At 42.1% G+C, this 17861-nt stretch overlaps 2 protein-coding genes across 12 annotated transcripts in view; one reads left to right on the top strand and one right to left on the bottom strand.

Moving 5' to 3' along the window:
* Window positions 1-538: 538 nt before the first annotated feature.
* On the bottom strand, window positions 539-12089 carry GIN1 (gypsy retrotransposon integrase 1). 4 transcript variants are annotated; one of them, XM_033006530.2, is made up of 9 exons: window positions 11998-12042; window positions 11302-11489; window positions 8730-8875; window positions 7655-7848; window positions 6322-6627; window positions 5497-5685; window positions 5236-5400; window positions 4454-4742; window positions 539-1369 (listed from the first exon to the last, which is right to left on the bottom strand). In XM_033006530.2, exons 2-9 carry the CDS (start codon window positions 11355-11357, stop codon window positions 1071-1073), a joined length of 1644 nt encoding a protein of 547 aa, XP_032862421.2. In that variant the 5' UTR covers window positions 11358-11489; window positions 11998-12042; the 3' UTR covers window positions 539-1070. The 4 variants fall into 4 exon arrangements, with proteins under 4 accessions (XP_032862421.2, XP_032862422.1, XP_042643583.1 ...); XM_033006531.1 differs by lacking the exon at window positions 11302-11489 and having other exon boundaries at window positions 11998-12089; XM_042787649.1 differs by lacking the exon at window positions 5497-5685.
* The window catches only part of PPIP5K2 (diphosphoinositol pentakisphosphate kinase 2), a 51866-nt gene continuing 45985 nt past the window's right edge, over window positions 11981-17861 (top strand). For 7 of the 8 annotated variants that reach the window (XM_033006529.2, XM_033006527.2, XM_033006524.2 and 4 more), the window contains exon 1: window positions 11981-12088. The gene's annotated coding sequence lies outside the window, so the exon portion shown is untranslated. Of the gene's footprint in view, window positions 12089-12265; window positions 12334-17861 lie in introns of those variants that run through there. The other variant, XM_042787648.1, reaches the window with a different exon arrangement.

Raw genomic sequence — 17861 nt, 5'->3', positions numbered from 1 at the left:
ATTCAGTTTTCTTCCTCTTCATGTCAGTCTCCCATAAAAAGAATTGACTTGCACTTATGAGCTTTACATGTGACACAATTCCTGTTCAGCTGACTTTGAAATATAGTCTTCTGAGAAGTAAATGCAGACCAGTAACTACTTGCTTGAGGAATTCAGAAAATAAGTAATATCAGTGCTTCGCCCTTCCTAGACCACTTTCAGTGGAAATCTCCACAGCTGTACACTCAAAGAAGATGTAATTGTAAGGGAAACCAGATGTTTGTGAAGAAAGCACAGATGAATGCTGGATGGTCTTAAGATTTGACACTCCTGAGAAATTAAAATTGCTCACACTAGCAATTTTGATGAGTGGGAAGCAGCTGAAGGCCTTGTTTCATGTGCAGAACATGGACTTGACTTTGACATCTTTACTGTTTTGTGACATCTTAAAGCTGGGGGATAGACTAGAAATTAAAAGGTGTAAATCAGAGATTGCAGCTTCATCCAAGAGAACAGGAAACCATTTTTTATAACAGGAAAAAGAAGACATAAGCTTCTCTGCAGTGAAGGCAAAATTTACTTCAAGTTTCTTAGATTACATTTATCCCACAGTATCTCTGCATATTAGGAATGAATCATCTAAGGATTAATGAAAAGGTCATTACAGTGACACGATGCACTGTGTCCTGAGAAGATAACAGTAAGGTATAGCCACATTGCCATTCTACCAACAAAATCTGGAATTCAAATGCATGAAGAAGACGTGCTTTTACTAGGGTTTGCCTGTACTTTTGGTCACCAGGTGAGTGATTATCGACACCCACATAAATCAACCACTGGACACCTACAATGTTTTTAAAGTCATACAGTAGAAGGACATGTGCTTTTACGGGGTTGTGCCTATGGTTCTAGTAACAGAGCAATTCCTTCTTAATGCCTACACAAATTAACCAGTGGACACCTGCAATATTCTTACAGTCATTAAGTGGTAAAGTGGATTTGGTTAAGGAATTTGGAGCTATTACATTTTTTTTCAGTCTGCCACAGAAGTTCCAAACTGTTTGGCAATAAAATGTGACATGAGACTATGCTTAAGTATCCTCTGTCTTGGTCTGAAGTGTCCAACAGGGTGAAGGCCATTGTTCCGGCTTTGTAGTGTTTGATTCAATGCAATGATCTTCTGTCAGCTCAAACTGATGTTTACCATCTGTTGATTCTTGGTCTTTGCAGGCTGCAGGTGGCATTTGTAGAACAGATATGACATCTGTTGTGTAGGCATTTATTTCCCCTTCAGCATCAGAGTCTTGTTGGCTTGGATTATAGGATCCTTCAGAGAAGCCAATATAGTCATGGTCAACAACTACTGCACCTTGTAAAAAGTAATGGTTGTCTGTAAAAGAAAAGCAGCCATTAAGTCAGATCCTTCAAGCCACACTTAAAATGTTTGTGAGGTGCTAACTTACTTTTCAAAACAATTTTCATAAGAGGACAAGAATGTCTGAGTGACAGTAGTCTGATAATGTGAATTTCCTATTTGACTGAGCATCAGATGTTTGGCTGCGTCTTACTACATCCACAAAACAATGTTTACAGTGCTCCACATTAAGAGTTTTTCTTTGCTAGGTCAATGACTAGCTTAACATCTGTCACAGTCACCTACTGAACAAATACCTTAAATGAATGGACACGTAGATTCTTCCATTTTGTGCACACACACAGAGAAATGTGGCTACTCCAAGCTCTTGCGGGGAAGTCTTAATGCAACACAACAGGCTTTTTTTTAAGAAGTAAAAAAAAAAGAAATAAACCAGTTTTACTAAAAACAATGGTGATTGCTGCTATATAGTACTGTTGAACTTTTCTTCTATCCAATAAATAGTTACAGTGTTTGGCTTTTCCAAATGAGTTCAAATAAAATTAAAACAGTCTAATCAGACAAATTAGAAGTGTACCTATCAATATGGCATTAAGACTTCTGTTTTGGAAGATGAGGTTAGGGCCTATCTTCCTGCTCACACAAGGACCTTAGTGTGAACTGAGGTGTTCTGTTAATACAGAAGAGTCATTCAACAGATTAGTATCTCTGTACAGGGGGCTGCAAATTCCTTTAAGATGTAGGTCTAAAGAGGGACATTTGTGGGAGGTACAGTGGAGGTGAAATGGCACTTTCTGCCTATGTTTCTCAATAGATATGTCCTAAATCTGCCTATCTGCACTCCTTGAATCACTTGAGCACTGGACCTAGAGGCATTCTCTTGTGTTTAATATATAAACCAAACTATACTCAATTAAGGAAAACAAAATGTTGCTATAGACTCATAAACACATGCATACATAAGGTGTCCTGGAACCTCTGCCTGGCTGTAAAGACACACAGGTAGCAAGCAACCCAGGTACACCCAGACTGCAAACCTGTGATGCCTGTACCAACAGCTCTATCAGTGCACCAACTCAGGATTTATCCTTAGACCAAGAGTGTTATCAAACTTTGAGTGTTATTGTTTGTCCTTAGACAAGAGGTTATCAAAAACTACTTTGCTTCTGATTGCCCATTCTTGTGTGCAAGATTATTTTCCTCACATAAAAAATGAGTACTCCATCTTCAGGTTTTGCCTTCCCTCCTTAAAGCTCCCAAACTCACAGATGCACTTCAGATTTTTGGAGCAAGATAAGCAAAACACTTAGTAACACTAACAAAGTTGGTAGGCAAGGCCACAAACACCCTCACCTATGATGTACTTCTTCCACATTTATTTCACTACTTTGTTCCCATCCAAGGTGATGCCACCAGTCTGGTGGGGCAGCACCAGACTTACACCACAGCAATAGGAATAATAAGTTGCAGATAAAAACAGTCCACCCCTGCTAATAAAGAAATCCTTTGTTACAACAATACATATGTTTCTTTATGGATGAAAAAGATTTCATTCACTATGTCATTCACTGCTCAGTTTCATTGCTCTTATTCAACTGAAATAATTTTTTCTCAATTGCTGCTAGGCTGTTTGATAAAGGCTGGCAATTATTTTGTCAAAGACTGCTTTACCTCTCTGCACAATGTAAATATGTATGAATATCAGTCTATAATTTTAAGATTTGTGAGTATTTATAATCATTGAATTTTTTGCCTGTGTTAGGCAACTAATCTTTAGTGACTTCCTGGGAAAGGGAAGAAACTATGTTTAGGTACTTCTTCTGCAGTATTTAGTGGTAAACATAGCAGGCTCTGATCCTATAAACTGCATTTAACTATTTATACTGTAACAGAATTTACCAAAGTCGTTGTAATAGCTGGAGATTATCTGCATGCTTGAAATGCATGTGACTTCCTCCTTATGGATCAGCAATTTAATGAGGGACTGGAAGCCACAGAGTGATCATGCAACAGTAAAAGTAGTGTCCTAGAGATGTAACATGAATCCATATCTTGGTTATGAAATCTGTAACCGACAACTGGCATATCAGCTTCTCACATGAAATTCCAGAATTAGTCTCAGCTTTGCAAACCACTCAAGCTTTAAGTGGTGATGGAAAAAAATTATCATCTCAACGTAGCTGATGCATTTTCAAGAACCAAAGATCAACCACACATGCCAACAGGGTGGGAATTTTTCTACTTTTCAAGAACCCTGAACCAAAAAGCAGCCTGTTCTGTGACAGAAGTCTTCTAAACAGAAGTATTCATTTTCCTCAGCATGCCTACAGTGACTCAGAGACAGCATCAATGGAAAAGAAACAGCTGCCACTGTTTGAGTAACACAGCAGCACTGCAAAAGGACATACTGAATGTGTAAGAGCAAGAGTGGTGGTCGGAAATTCCCAAGTCTTTGGGAATTTCTAGCAGTCCTAGTGCAGAGCATGACAATCTTATTTGGTCTGGCAAGAGAAACACATTTACTTCTTCAGTAGCACAATTCAAAATAAACTCTCCAAGAATTGGTTCTCTGACATAGTCCTTCTACTTCAAGGCTTTAGAGGACATTCTTTTGTTGTGAAAAAAAGTCTAAACACATATTATCAGCACTAGTCAGACTAAGCAGAAAACAACAAAAAAAAACCATTTCTATTGCACAAGCAAAATAAATGTGAAACCTGTCTACATCAAAACAGAAACATGGTCAGAAAATGCTCTTTGAATACAGTTCAGCCTGATTATACTTCTAGCATGTTTTCACCAGCCAGTATGAACAGGGCCAAACCACAGATTAGAAGCAACTTTAATGGAAGCAATTTTTAAACAGAATTCATTAGTTCTATTCCATGCTCTGCATAGGTTTGAAGCCACTCACATTCACTGTTCTTACAGAAAACTTCAATTATTACATTACCCAGTCAGTTTAAATTACAATGGTGGCTGATAACTTAACACCAAGTCATAACAGAAAAGTGAAAAAAAAAAAACAAACCCACAAACAAACAAACACCAAACCCCCCAAATTTTTGACATAAATATATATGAAATACACTTACACACCTTTTTCACTAGACTGTCGTACATATGGCTTGAGGTGAGACATCTTGATGGGTCTTTTCAGCCTGGATCCTGTAGCATCTCTTAATATTGCACAGCCGTTATCTGTGATATAATCTATAATACAAGGACCAACCCATTCTGACTGGAAACGACCATCTTTCCACCAGTTTTTCCTTTGCCTGAGGACTTCATGACCAACTTTAAGTCGAAGGTTATTTAATTGCTTTGGTTTCCTTTTGACAGTGATTTTGTTTCTGATTTTTTGTTCCTTTGAAGTGTTTTTCTCCACCTGTAGAAAGATACAGATGAATTACATTTTCTTTTTCCAAAAGTAAACATGTATTTTCGTAACATTAGTTAATAATGCAGAAGCATAACATTACGTGGTCTTGGATGTGTGTAATTCACAATATGTACATCTAGAGAGTTCTGAGGAAATTGATTGTATCTTCATAAATCAATAGTTCTTAGGCAATGGTTTTCAGTTTCCGTAGATATGCAGCTCTGTGAGTCTGATAGAAATCTCTTGGCAGTAGGTCTCTTAAGGTACCCTCTCCAAATACAGATGAGAATTGTTACACTGGAATTCAGGGATCACAGTTGAATAGAGAGGAGAAAAAAAAAAAAAAAAGAAAAAAAAAACAACCCACCCTACACACAGATGAAAAAAACCCACAAAACTTGACTGCTTTAAAAAGTTAGTTATATTTCACACTTCAAGCCTTTCCATCTTTTTTATCTTCAGTCTTCTTTCTAGTAAAATTTGAATGTATAACATTTACCTGGCAATCTGAGGTCTTCTCTTCTTCCAGTGCTTGACTGGCTTTTTTAGTTGCTTCAAATATTTTTGCAAACATACTGTATTCTCCTTCCACGCTTACATTCATTGGCTCAACATGTGGGCTACGATTAAACATTTGAAAGTATGGGATGTTTTGATCTGGCTCCTATTTGAAAGGGGAGCAAAAAGCAAGCAAATTTAGCGTACAGTTTTGAAGATATTTTGCAGGACTTCAATCAAAAGAGGAAGAACCTTCACATACCAAATTTGTCAAATTGAAAGCATAGGCAATAGCAGACAAATGTTCATCCCAATTATTTGGATGGTCAGTACAGTATTTGTTAAGGAAACCTTTGATTGTTTTGCATGTTCTTTCATTTACATCATCTGTCTGAGGATACGACAATACAATTTGTTTCATTCCAAACACTGCAAACAGTTCTTCATTTATCTTCAAAAGAAAAGAACACAATTACTAAAGGTTTCCCTTTTCTGTATCACAATTCAAGTAAATTCAGCTTTCCAACTGTTTTGTTGATATTATGGTGACTGAGCAAAAATCCTATACCTACTCTCACCAAACAGTCCAGGATTCAGAGTGACAGCTAAAGTAATCAGTATGGCATAGGAGCCAGTAGTTGATGGTTTCTAAACACATTTCTGCCACTAACTCGTCATTTACTTCATACTGTGGTCTCATGATTTCTTCATCTCTGAAAGGATCAAAGTGTGAACAGTTCTTCATAATCATAATAGGCCAATGTCAAAAATAGCTTTAACTATCTGCTATATTGGACAATAAGGACAAATTAAATACAGCATGTTGGAGTGTGAAAGAGCCAGTGCAACTGAGTGACAAAACTTGCACTATGACTGCCAGGAAATAATTTTTTTCCTTATCCAAAGAATAAAACAATGGGAAACATTGCATAATATTACAATTACAAATAATTAGTCATTTTATTCTTTAATTAAAAAAAAAATGTAGTCTTTTTCAAGAATGGTCTAAAATTCAAATTCAGTACAGGGAAAAAATGTATTTTTTCTTGGGGGAAAAAAAAAAGAAACCAGCCATGTAAATATTTACCTGATAAACAAGCTCCTTCTCTTGGTCAATAGGCATTTTTTGAGGTGGCCCATATAAGAAAAACACATTTATGATTGCCTTAGCAATTTCAGCTGCTGAAAGGTCATGCAGTGGCAGGATAACAGTCCATCTTGTAAACAAATCTGTCATAATCACGATATACTTGTGGCTTCTGTTGGTAACATTAAAAGGTCCCATTAGGTCTACAGTGACTGCTGTCCACGGGTCCTCTGCTTTGATAGGGTGTGTTTTAGGTGCTGTGGTGGTTGTATTCTTTGCCACTTGGCAATGCTGGCACGCATATACCTGGTGCAAAAAATTAGGGGAGATGCTATCAATAAAAAGTGATGGTCAAGGTTTAAGACAATCAGCAGGATCGTAAGTCTCCACTATCCCTCTGTAAGCTAGGTCAGACCAGGCAATGTGAAACAAATTCATTTTATCATCTTTCATATCATTTTTTACCCTTAGATTTTTCAGCCCCAGCATAAAAACAAAACAAAACCAAACAACGGTGAAGGCCAGAAGAAGGACACGTGCAGGAATTCCTAGCTGAACTCTCCCCATGCTGAAAGCGCTATGCTCTTTCAAGTCCACAGTATATATTCTAATATCCATTACCACCTGTAAATCCTAAAGGAAGTACGAAGCAGCAGGGGTAGAAATAAAGTCCCAATCATCCCCCTTCTGGTTCTACCGTGTATGCTGTGGTTGAAAAACATTGGCAATATACATAATCTTCCAGGCATAACATGGGTCAGCTTTATCTGCAAGACAAAGTCCCTTTGTCCAAGTCTGAATTGAAAGCAAAGACTAATTTTCAGTTCATGTTACAGCTGTACATGAACCCATAGTATTCAGGTGATGCAGGAAGCTGACAGCAACAGTAATTTGGTGATAAAGGACATTCACACACAGTTTCCTCAAGGATCACATATTGCCTGGTGATCATGTCTATGTATCTTTGGGTGAAGAAGGAACATTATCTGCCTGCAGTCATTCTGGCCACATATCCTTGGAATGGTACACTGCATCCTAACAAAGACATGTAAGAGTCCTTGCAAGAGAAATACCTTTCAAATACCAGATGTGCCCTGCATACTTAAATACAGTACAGCTGTGACATACAGCAATATGCAAACCACGCGGTCAGTAGTACGAGGAAAAAAGAAAAAGAAAACACTATGTTTTGCCAAGAAGACCATTTACAGTTTGATTGGAAGTTTGTTTCCTCATCACGAAGCAGTATGGGTGCTTGCTGTATCAGTCATATGATCACAAAATGTTTATAACAGACTAGATTAAAAAATATCTTGTAGCTGTGAGACCATACCCACTGCTTGACATCATTTGTTACAGAGGTCCAGTAGTAATTAGATTCCACTAAAGTCAGTGTCCTTGATATGCCATGATGAGTACCAGCAGCATTTTCGTGGCATTGCTCAAGCACTTTTTTCTTCTCTTCATCTGAAACAATTACTAGGCGCATTTGTTTTCTGTCTTTTCCAACATAGAACAATTTATTTTCTGAAAGAAGAAAAGTACCAGCAGTTTATATGCAAGCCCTTCATCTTCTGCTTAGTTTACTAAACTACTGCGTGTGATTCAGTACAGAATTTAAATCAACTTCAATTCATTTCTGTGTAAATGTAGCTTTTTGTTTATAAATACTTTAATTATTTCCTCTAAAGAACCAATTGTTCACTTATGTTTATTAATCTAGACATGAGGCATTACAAGGGTAAATCAGAATGCAAACAACATTTCCACAGGAAGTCTGACTGATACACAAGCTAATGCCGGGGGTGTGAAGAGGAGGCAGGATACATTATGAGACTTACTGTTTGCCTGCCAGCAACCTGACATTGCTATTCCTTTGACTCCTCCCTACCTTCCCTCTACATAGACTTGACAGGTTTGATGAGATTGAGAGAGCACAGCAGGCTACAAAGGCTCACACACCTCCTTGCAGGGATGCAATAAAGCTGTGATAAACCAGGAGACTCTAAGGTGACAGACGGCAAAGCCATTCTTGCACTTCTACCCAGCCACATGCAGCGTCCTCCAGATCAGAGAATTCATTGTATATAGCTGCAGATTTGGACCTCTCCTTCTGTAGACCTTTGAATTATCAATTGCAATGGCTACGTATTGCCACAGTACCTAGAATGAGGTTTAGCTTTTAGATAGATAGTCCCTCCTGGAAAGGACTAAGGCAGACTGAGTTCCCATTTCTATAAACATCCTGTTACATATTAACAAGGGTTAAGCAGAGTCTTTGTTTCATAGGGAATGTATATTAAAGTCATGGTGTGCTACAGAACAAGATCCCACTTTCTCTTTTCTTCGTATCAGCAAATCTTCACCTAAAAATCTATTTTCAAAACATTTTGAGAGAATATCTTTACCTTTGAAAACAAATTTTTTGGCTGCTCTTCTGATTCCACTTCTTTCACTTGATAATGTTGTGGGATGATACTCCCCTGTTTGCTTGTAGTATGCAATCTGCTTCAAGTGGAGCCCACCATTTTTTCCACTACGGACCATTGCTAACCTGACAAAATGCACAGTATTTGTTAGATGGAGCAACTCTCAGAGGAGCACATCTTCAGTTTTTACTGGTTTCTTTGTAGTTCAGAGGTATCCCGATAATATAGAATCTAAGAGGATGTTACACCATCCACTGCACTGCTCTTGATGTCCCCATGCTATCAACTTAAGCAATGAGGAACACTGCTCAATACACTGATTTTTTTTTTTTTCTAGGCAAAGTTGGTTTTGTCCATCTGTATTTTAAATCTTCCAAACAATCAGCCTTCTACTATATTCATTGGACACAGGGGAAAATGAGACCACAGAGAAAAACTGTTCAGCTCATTCTTAAACATTTGGATAGCTCTCAAATGCAGGTGTGTTAGAGATTAAATTTGTTCAAAGACCACCCTAGTGGGAAAAAAACAGGTAGACAAATAGGAAAAAACAACTCCCCAAACAGAAACTGACAGAAATTTACTTTGCTCATTAATTCATCTGACAATTAGATTCTGAAGTCCCGAATCAGACTCCACATCCATGGTAACAATTCATTCTCTGACACATGTTGACTTCCCTGATCACATTAATAAACTGACATTACTAAAATGCAACATTGGCACAGGAAAAACTTAGGTCTAGCAAGAATAGCATCAAAATAATAATCAATTAATGACAAGTGGAAATTTCACAGGCATAGAAAACATGCAGGCTCTATGTAATTTCAGCTGCCTTTTTTTTTTTTTTTTTCCCTCCGAATCTGCTCAGCAGCAACGAAGATGTAGATGGAATGGCAGTTTGATTCTGCTCTAATTGATGTCTACAAGAGCAGGATCAGGCTTGGGGTCTGCCATGTCATAATTTCTTAATGAATGCTGGTTACCCATAGCAGTAAGCTAATTTCTTCCTTATCCTGCCAGTGTCCCAAGACTTGACAATGAGACAATACATAGCTTGCTAAAAAGAGTAATCTGTTTGTCTACCATATCTGCTAAATGGCATATAGTTATGGGGAAGTGACAGTAGCCACTGACTCTGGAATCTACATTAGCTCATTATATGGTGATGCCATTTGAATGCCAAACGCATAAATCCGGATGTTGATTTTTCAATTTATAGACTCTCACCTACCTTTACTATACTGAGGGTGGGAAGGAAGTAAAGAGCTCTAAAGAGTGATTATGCCTGCTTTAATTTATTCCACTCCTCCCAGAAAGTAAAATGCTGTATGTTATTTATAAACTATCACATTCTACATATACAGCTGGGCATAACATTGCTGTTATCAATGTCAAATGCATGCCAGGAACTTCATATTCAGTGACAAGACCTTTGCCCCACTGAATAAATACTTCATTTCACACAACCTAGAGCTGGCTTTCAAAAACAACCAAGTCTCTTGTCATACAACATTAGTGTTTTAAAGATAAAATCTCATATCTGAGAGAACTAGCACAGATAAACTTTTCACCACTACAGTCCTGTCTGTGAAGAGGGTGTTTCAGAACTGGGAAGTAGTGAAGGAAGAACACAGTAGATTCTAGCAATCGTGGCTGGCACAGCAGTTTCTTGTAAATTTACAGCTGATAGCACAAGTCAAAGTAACCCACTAAGTTGGTAAACTGGATAACTAGCAGCAGAAAGGAAGAGGAAGCTACTGTGATATAGGTTGTATTTCTGTTTTAAAGAAGTTGATTAACTAGCATTTCTGACAGTAAAAGAATACTGGTGAAAAGCTGTTAAGTACTTCAACAGTCTGCTGGATTGCTGCCTAAGAGGACAAAATGAAATGAGCTTCCTTCCCAGATAGTTTCCTATGTCCCTGCTCAGTTTTTCCCCCAAAACATAGTTTACTTTGTTTGCCCCAATCTTGGGGGGAAAAAAACAAACCAAACCAAAAAACCCCCAAAACTGAATAAATTGTAAAATCTTCTGGTTTTGTTATTTAAAATAAGCCATGGTACTTCAGATATTTCACATGCTTTCTCTACCAACACTCATAACATATCTGGTATTCTGTAAAACACAAAGACTTTTACAAGCCGTAATCAATTCTTAATACATATGAAGCTGGAAATAATATACTGCTTTACAAGCAGTAATCAATTCTTAATACATCTGAAGCTGGAAATAATACACTGCTTTACAGTCAAGAAAAGCATTTTAGCAAAGAGAATGCAACTTCCATATAACCAGGGCTCTTTTTGCTTTAGCATCTTAGCCAAAACAGTCGTATCTACGAACATCTAATTATTCTACCTTTTAGTGCCCATTTTTCCCACACATAATCACAATCCTAACTGCAAAACTGCCTTTTTTTTGACCAGCTTTAGAGTACTTCCTCTATCTGCCTCTCCTACCAGAAAGAGGAACTCCCTGTGGAGTACTGAATACATCTGTTCTAAAGAAAGTGCTCCCAGGAACCTGCAACAAGACGGACACACTCACCTACAACCCTCCACAGGTTTTGCAAGCCTGAGCCGGTTTTGGCAGACCCCAGCCATTTCAGAGTAAGTTCATTTCTTAGGTATCTCTATCTTCAATTTTGACACACCCAAACACACTGTTGGCACCATCAGACCACAAGCAAGCCTCAGTCAGGACGGAAGCTGCATTGCAAATGACCACAGTTCTGCCTTGGGACACAGGGAAGTAAATTAAACCACTGCCTTACTCCAAACCACCATCTCACAAACACCCCTTTATCGTTTATTGAGACCATCACACAAGGACAGGAGAGGCAAGCAGGCATGGCCCCCACAGAACAGGCCGCGGCAGTGGCCACTGAAGCCGAGAAGTACGCTCAGTCCGAGAGCTCCGCGACCTCGCTAGCGTCAGCCGCACCGCCCAGAGGCGTTTCCAGCACAGGACTCCTACCCGCCCTCAGCACTCTCCGGCGCCATAGCGGCAAGGCCGCACCCAGGCCCTACTTCCGACCGCCGCCAAGACTACGACCCCCAGCATACAACGCGCCAGCCCGGAGCGGCAGACTGCATCTGCCTTGCTCACGCAGAGCATACTGGGAGCGGTAGTCCCGAGTCGCCGCTACCCCGCGTGCACGCCAGCGCAGCGAGCCTCGCGCATGCGCGAAGAGACGCAGGCGCGATGTTTTTCCTTCCCCCCCTCCCCGCCGTCGATCCCTACCCCCTCCTCTTGGCTCCTCCGCGAGATCGGTGGCACGTCGTGCGCCGCGGAGAGCCGCCAGGCCCCTGGGCGCGCACCTGCCCCAGAAGAGGTATCGGCACGACCTAAGGACCACAGCCCAATAACTTAACCTCTTCCTGACCAGCTAGCTCCGACGACGACCCTTGCGCCCCGAGACTTATGTGGCGCCCCCGGAAGTGGCGGGGGGGGGGGGGGGAGGCGGGCCGGCCGCCGCGGGGGGGCGGGGCAGTCTGCGCGGTTGGCGCGCGGTGGCGGCGCCTCCTCAATGGGACGCGGAGGCGCCGGCGGCGCCGTGTGCGGCGGCGCTGCGCGCAGGTGAGGCGGTTTGTCCCCGGGTGCCGCGCGGGGCCCTGCCCTCCCCTCCCCTTCTCTTCCGCTATCCCCTGGCCGCGCCGCGGGATGCGGAGGGCTCAGGCTGGATCGACCGCGCCGGCTGCGCCCCCGTTTTAGGCGGGGGGTGGCGGCGGATCGTAGCGGGGCGCGGCGCCCCCCCCCCGCCTCGGGCTGCGGCCTGGGGGGCCGGCGGCGGTTGCCGCTGTCCCGCGCACGCGGCGCCGGCGCCCGTTCGCGCCCTGGTGCGGCATCTCTCCGGGTAGCCGGCGGAGGGGCGGCTCCCGCGGCCAGCCGCGCTGCGGGCTGCCTCCTGGGCTCCCCCCGTGTCGGCGGAGCCGCGGCGGAATGGAGGCCGCCGCAGCCTGGCCGGCGCCGCAGCGGGCGGCGGGTCCCCGGAGGAGCGGAGTCGGCTCAGCGGGCAGCTCAGTCCTGCGGTGGGAGCCTCCTGGCCGGATCCGGCCCCGCTACCTGGTGTCAGGATGGGCAAAACCCTTCTAGCGCTCCGTCTTTCACACGGACCTAAAACATGCTGTTCAGTAAGATGCAATCATCAGTAAAACATGGTGGGCATGGCCGATAAGCACGCCTAGCTTTTTGCATCATTTTGTGGTTTCTTCTGTTCTCAGAAACAGTTTTACTGAAATATCAGTCATGCTAGTTTGTAGCGTAGTGTGCTGTCAGAAAGGCGGGTGAACCTTTTAGCATAAAGAAGTAAATGGGGTGAAAGGTAGTGTTCCTAAACGAGGGGCGGGGGGGCGGGGCGGTATGTGGTATGTATGACGTCTCTTAAACCACTGGATTTGGGGCACTCTGTTGACATCGCAAAAACATGATAAATTAAGTGGAAAATGAGTTGGGGCAAGGGAGATGGCTATCTACATTGTAATCAGGCTATGAAAGAAAAGTCCCAGAGCTGAGAATCAGTTACATACAGTAACCAGAAAACAACCTGTTGAGAGCTGAGATGGGAGAGAAGTATAGAGTGGCATGTGTAACGTCTCTCATTGTTGTAGTGGTGTTTTCCTGAACCTGGGGACTTTACTGAGTACTGGTAAGCTTTGAATATGCTGGGGTTTTGGATCTTTTATAGTTGCCCTGTAGTAATTGATTTTGTAATTAGCCACTCTTCTCACACAAGCAAGAAGTCTGGGAGAGATAAGTATCACAACCACAGTGAAAAAAGTGGTTTCCTTTCTCATCCAAACCAATTCTATCTAGTGCCCTAAGCTGAAAAGCTACTCTTAACGGTTGTTTGTTACAGTATTTATGCATTATGTTGCATCTTTCTTTCTAAGTGTTGTTTCCATTTATCTATTTAAGCTGCTCAGATTCCATCTTTTCTACATCCCTTCTGCATTTTTCTACTCTAGTAGCAAGCCAAGCTTTTTTTTTTTGCCTGAGGTATCAAAATTCCCGTAGAATTTTCCTTTGTTTTCATCAGGCAGTAACAAAAATACTCTTGCTAGGTAGAACTAGTTTTGGCATAAGGATTTGACTGATGTAACATGCCTCTTTCATTGTTCAGTATATGAGAAATACAAATCTTTATACTGGTTGGCTTGTTTCAGTTGGCCAATTCTGTGGAAGTTTCATCCTTCTGGCAGTTGTTGTTAGAACCCATCAGGCTTCCCTAGGCTGAGCCTAATAAACTCTGATGCAGAATTTTTTGCAAAAACTTTTTCATTTCTACAGAGTTGAAGTAACAAGTTCTTGTGAGAATATGGAGAAGCTATTTTGACATCCTTGAGTGGGATCTCTAGAAGTTCCAAAGCTGTCATTTCTTCAAGCTTGCCACAAATATAAATGTCTTTGTGATGTATTCAACAAGGTTTGATTTAGAAAGGAACATGGAGGTTAATGAATACAAAGGTTATCTGCTCTGTGACTGTGCAGGAGACACTTGTAACGCATGCCAGATGTCAAATTTGTAGTCATGTTTGCCAGTTAAAAAAAATACTGCCTTTTTATCTTAAAGGGAAGACGGTGATAGTTGCCAGACAGATTTTTCTAGACTTTCACAGCTGTTCTGATACTTATGTTGAAGGATGGCAATGGTTCATTGCTCAGTTTATACTCTCTGACTGCTGAGGAGTTGAAAGATGCCCTCTGATAGTCCAGTGTTTGGGGCTAAAACTCAGAGTTTTAGTAGATGTCATTCCATGTGCTGAAAAGTCACATTTCTGATGGTGAGATATTGGGGAAAAATAAGGTCTGCAAGCAAAGAATTTGGTAAGGGAAAGATGCATTGAAAGTTACTTCACTTTAATTCTAAATAACTGGAAATATTTTGCTCACCCAACTGCATAATTACTAGGAAAGAAAACTATAGCAGTTGTGCTTTAAGTCTAGAAATCTTACTCATCAACAACCTAAAAGTCATGTCTGTCTTTGTGGCAACTCTGGCTTTTTAACAGACTCCTGGTTCTCATGGCATGGTACAACTCTTGAGTTTTTAGTCCCCTGGGCTATGCTACTGTAATAAGGAGGGTCAGATTGAAATCTTACTTTAGGCACAAACAATTAGGTGGCACGGTTCTTGGAAAATAAGTCAGGTCCCCGGGAGAAGATTTGGGCAACTGCAGTTGGATAACTAGCCTAACTGTATAGCATTTCAAGAAATGTAAGTGCTCTCATAAGTAACACTGATGAGAGATGTTTCTAGCAGGAAATGCTAGTAAGGTGGGTGTTTCTGGATTCCTGTTTCTTGAGAGTGTAGATGTCTCACTGATAAGATTTTGCACATTAAGTATCTGCCTTCTGTTTGGAATTCAGAGCAGTGAGCCCTCTTCTGTAAAAATAAATGCAGTTGCCACCTTTAAGGAAAACTTGTGGTGTATGGGGAAAGTGAAATTGGATTATGGTAGCCTAATAGTTAGAACAGTTGAATGAAACAAGACAAATAATGTTTTTGTTCCTTCCTGGGTCTGTGGTTTCAAGTCCCTGTTTTCTGTTTATCAGAAAAATGTCCTAACCACAAACTGAAAAAAGTGTGGGTAAAAGCACCTGTATGTATATTTTACTGCTGAAGATGGAGTGCAATAGTTTTTTTGTCCAGGAAACACATTTTGAGCACTGTGGTGGGTTGACCTTGGCTGGCCATCAGGTGCCTACCAAGTCACTCTATCAATCCTTTTCCATTAACAGGGCAGGGGGTGAAAATATGATGAAAAGCTTGTCAGTCAAGATAAGGACAAGGAGATCACTCACCGACTACTGTCACAGGCAAAATGGACTGGATTTGGGGAAATTAATTTAATTTATTGCCAATTAAACAGAGTAGGATAATGGGAAAAGTCTACAAACACCTTTCCCCCACCCCTCCTTTCTTCACAGGCTCAACTTCACTCCCAACTATTCTACCTTATCCCACCAAGCAGCTCAGGGGGGATGGGAAATGGGGACTGTGATCCATTCATCATGCTTTGTCATTTCTGCTCCTTCCTCCTCATGCTCTTCCCCTCTTCCAGCATGGAGTCCCTCCCACAGGAAACAGTTCTTCATGAACTGCTCCAACCTGAGTCCTTCCCACAGGCTGCAGTTCAGAGAATTAGAATGGAATGGAATGGACTAGACTAGACTAGAATAGAATAGAATATTTCAGTTGGAAGGGACCTACAACAACTGTCTGGTCCAACTGTCTGACTTCTTCAGGGTTGACCAGAAATTAAAGCATGTTATTAAGGGCATTGTCCAAACACCTCTTAAACACTGACAGGCTTGGGGCATTGACGATGTCTCTAGGAAGCCTGATGCAGTGTTTGACCACCCTCTCAGTAAAGAATTACTTCCTTATGTCAAGTCAACCTGCCCTGATGCAGCTTTGAACCATTTCCACATGTCCTATCTCTGGATCCCAGGAAGAAGAGATCAGCACCTCCCTTTCTACTACCCAGGTCACAAGAATTGGAATCTTGCATGATACCATTACAAGCAGTTCTTCATGAACTGCTCCAGTGTGGGTCCTTTCCACGGGGCGCAGTCCTTGAGGAACAGACTGGTCCAGCATGGGTCCCCTGCAGGGTCACAGGTCCTGTCAGAAAACCTGTTCTTAGATGGGGCCTTACCATGGGCTGCAGCTTCTGCTGGAAGCTCCAGCACAGGCTCTCTGTGGGCCGCAGCTTTCTTCAGGGCACGTCCACCTGCGCCTGCGTGGGGTCCTCCATTGATTGCAGGGTGGCTGGCTGCTCCACTGTGAACCGCCATGGGCTGCAGGGGGCCAACCCGCCTCACCATGGTCTTCTCCATGAGCTGCAAGGGAATCTGGTGCCTCAAGCACCTCCTCCCACTCCTTCACTGACCTTGGTGTCTGCAGGGTCCTTTCTCTAACATTTTTTCACTCCCTTCTCTCAGCTGCTATGCAGTGTTTTCTACCCTTTCTTAAATATGTTACTGCAGAGGCACCAACATGGGCTCAGGTCCATCTTAGAGCTGGCTGGAACTGGCTCTGTCGGACATGGGGGCAGCCACTGCTGCAGCTGCCCAGCTGCCAAAGCCTTGCCATGTAAACCCAATACAAGCAATTCACCTGGCAAGGAAGACTCAGTGCTCTTCTTTACTCTTCAGAATGTTTCTTCAGGTCTCAGTAGAGCGAGCCTGAAAAGTGAGTAGTCTGTTTTGGAATGGGAGCTGCTATAATTTTTCTGGTGGAGTAATGCATAAAGTACTACATAGTAATTCTTCTGGAACACAAAATATTTGCAGTGTTCCTGCAAGCAAACAGAATTAATTTAGCATGTTTACCATTGTCATTTATCATAGATTATGGCTCTTCATCTGACCATCTGAGAGCTCTGCTTGGATTGTAGGCCCAACCAAGTGACTGGCTAAAACCAACAGATATGGGCCACTCTTAATCTTCTCGTTTGGGAGGTTCTTGTCAGCACTTCCTGACAGATTTTGGGGACTGCCCTACCCCATTGCCTGTAACGGAGGAGATTGGGACTAGCAGATAGAGCTAGTAGTGGTGACACATTGGACTGGGAGATTAGACAGGAGTAAAAGGTGCAGGGTTCTTGGTGTGGGGGGGAGGAAGGTAGTAAAGTATAGAGGTAGTAAAAGAGTGTGGCTGTCCCTATGCAGTGGATCAAGTTGTGGTGGAGTCCTGGGAGAGTCTGGAAGGAGGGTGAATGGATTGCTGGGTCCTGGTTGGAGCACATAGTCAGCTGCTTTTCAGTGAAGTAGAGGGAGAGAGAAAGATTGGGTTTATTTTATTGAAGTCCTGTGTGGGTGCCTATCACTTTTTGCCCATGCCACGCTGCCTGCCAGTGGAGAGAGGAATGTGCAGTAGTCTGTCCTGCCTTCTGATACTTTGCAGATTACATATTTTGTCTGGGGGGAGGAGGGTGGAGGAGCAGACTGAATACTGTATCTGGTTTCCTGTGACAGTAGTTACAGAATAAAAAAGAAACTTTGTAAAAGCTTGTATTGAGGCATAGGCTACTTACCATGGGGGAAGATGTTGGCATGTTGTGAAATCTAGAGCTTGATGTTAGTTTAATGCAAGATCATAG

The sequence above is a fragment of the Tyto alba genome, unplaced genomic scaffold, assembly GCF_018691265.1.
Source record: "Tyto alba isolate M040663 unplaced genomic scaffold, T.alba_DEE_v4.0 Super-Scaffold_13, whole genome shotgun sequence".
Lineage (NCBI taxonomy): Eukaryota > Metazoa > Chordata > Aves > Strigiformes > Tytonidae > Tyto > Tyto alba.
The sequence above is the reverse complement of the archived record's forward strand: the minus strand, read 5'-3'. Positions and strand labels throughout refer to the sequence as shown.

Bases quoted from the DNA above. Each gene is read 5' to 3' on its own strand.
- GIN1 (XM_033006530.2), bottom strand. From the start codon at position 11,357: ATGGCTGGGGTCTGCCAAAACCGGCTCAGGCTTGCAAAACCTGTGGAG. The intron at 6,628-7,654 runs GTATGGTCTCAC...TTTTTGCACCAG, and splicing joins CAAATGATGTCAAGCAGTGG to GTATATGCGTGCCAGCATTG. The intron at 4,743-5,235 runs GTAAATGTTATA...ATCTTTCTACAG, and splicing joins AGAAGACCTCAGATTGCCAG to GTGGAGAAAAACACTTCAAA.